Source organism: Haplochromis burtoni, unplaced genomic scaffold, assembly GCF_018398535.1.
Source record: "Haplochromis burtoni strain Fernald_Lab_line unplaced genomic scaffold, NCSU_Asbu1 Contig_538, whole genome shotgun sequence".
In the NCBI taxonomy this organism is placed as follows: domain Eukaryota; kingdom Metazoa; phylum Chordata; class Actinopteri; order Cichliformes; family Cichlidae; genus Haplochromis; species Haplochromis burtoni.
In genome coordinates this window covers 311,324-313,359 of record NW_024582899.1, presented here as the reverse complement: position 1 = coordinate 313,359, position 2,036 = coordinate 311,324, and the positions used below count along the sequence as shown (strand labels likewise).

At 49.1% G+C, this 2,036-nt stretch overlaps 1 protein-coding gene across 1 annotated transcript; it reads right to left on the bottom strand.

Annotated features, from left to right (window-relative positions):
* cd248a (CD248 molecule, endosialin a) lies at positions 1-1,787 on the bottom strand (the record flags this gene model as incomplete). The annotated part of the gene is given in 1 exon segment (XM_014329742.2): positions 1-1,787. A coding segment is annotated over 1 exon segment (1,553 nt), but the record flags the coding sequence as incomplete, so codon positions are not given.
* Positions 1,788-2,036: the final 249 nt, after the last annotated feature.

Here is a 2,036-nt window from a genome sequence, read left to right as displayed (position 1 = left end):
GCAGTTGCTGACAAAACCTTCAGCTCAGTCTGAAATCTCTGATCACCGTTTGACCAGTCAGCTCTGTCTACAGCTTCTTCTTCATCTTTATCAGTTCCCTGTGTCAGGGGGTCCAGCACCAGTGGGGGACTGGTGGCCCAAATTACATCAGAATTCAAAACTCTGGTGGACTCTGTCAGCCAGTCCAGAGACTCCTCCTCCTGTGTAGGCCAGTCAGTGTGGCGCTGCTCTGGGTTCCAGCCATAGTCCCACAGAGGTCCAGCCTGGCCTGTGACCCAAAGAGAAGGAGGAGTGACAGCATATTGGTCGTCTGCTTCCTCTCTCTTCTCACATGAATAGTTATCAGACATGAGTTCAAAGCCTTCACTGCAATAGCACTCAAAACCGCCTTCATAATTCACACACATCTGCTCGCATGTTCCAGGAATCTCGCACTCATTGATATCCTGGCATTGCCTGGGATGCTCAGGCACTAAGGAATAGCCCAGATGGCAGTGGCAGATATGAGAGCCTGGGGTGTTCTCACAAGCATGTTCACATGGGTCATTTATACACTCGTCAATATCCTCACACTCACCCCCATCGTTTATATCATAGCCCTCGTGACACTGACATTCAAATGTCCCCACGGTGTTCACACAGATCTGCTCGCAAGGACCTCCGAGGCACTCGTCTACATCGAGGCAAGTGCGTTCATCTGGTGCAAGCGTGTATCCATCAGCACAGTCACAGTAGACATCAGCACCAGCTGCCATGCAGAAATGCTCACATCCACCATTATCCTGGTCACATAGGTCGTGTGATATAGAGGAATGAGAACAAAGAGGAGTTTCTTTGGTCCATCCCACTGAGCCATCTTCCCTCGTCATACATGAAACCTCTTCTTTGGCGCCTGAAGGACAGCGTACGGTAGCAACAGATCCAACGGGTACATGAGTCAGCAGTGCGCTCAGAAGGTTAAACGGTGTGGTGTAGGTAACATTGCCTTCTCCCTCACTCCACAGGGGAGGGCACATGCCTGCGTAGGCATAATGGCACAGATACCCATCTGCAGAGACTGCACAAGCACTGTCTATCCATTTAAAATTATGATCCTGGTCTTCAGTGCTGTAGCCCATAAACACACAGCGAGGCACTGAACACGAGTCAGCGGAGTCCGGGTTCTGCCAGTCGGTGTACTCTGTGTCCTGGTCACCAATAGTCCAAGAGAAACCTCGCAGCGGGCGCGTGGCATTGCACTGGCGAGGCTGGCGCTGAAGGCCAATCCATACTTGGACAGTAGTGCGTGAGTGGCGCAGATCCACAGTGGAAAAGAGAATGGCAATAGCGGCTGCGTCCACCTTCCGCTTGATGGTGGCCAGGTCGCCACCTTTTTCTTTGCAGGCCCTCCATGACTCCAAAAAGGTTTTGGGTTGAAAATAGACAACAAAGCAGCCATCTGTGTTACAGAGTGCATCTCTTTGTCTCAGGGTCTGGGCCAAGACTGAAGAACATCCAAAAAGCAAAGCCAGCAGGGAGGTTAAGAGGAAAGCACTGCTCACCCGGGAGCCCATTCTTTATTTTAAACCGGCTTTATAGATCCTCTCTGATCCTGATTTTCTTTACACTTTTATCATCTGCCTTTAAAAGATTTTTCTTAATGTGATGTTTTAGTCTTGGTCTGAAATTTCCTCCCTGAATTTTAACTTCTTTTCCTCTGTGGTCTTCACTCTATACTGCTGAAACAGATCAGCACTGGAGTGTTTGCAGGCTCAAGACTTCAGGAAGCAGAGAGGGAGGAGAGAAGAGGAAATAGGAGTAAGAAGGAGGGAGTTATAGCAACAAGCAGGACGAGGAGAAGGGCAAAGAGGGAGGGAGTTAAAGGGAGATTAATATGTTATTGAAAGGGGAGGGGTGAGAGGGAACCCTGTGAATGTGTATGTCAGAGTTGGGGGAGGAATAGCAAACTGATTTCTTTTTCAGAGTATGTCATATGGTTTTCATAAGTTCCATCTGTGGACATAGTTGGTACTCTGCCATTTGGACAAGCAGACAGA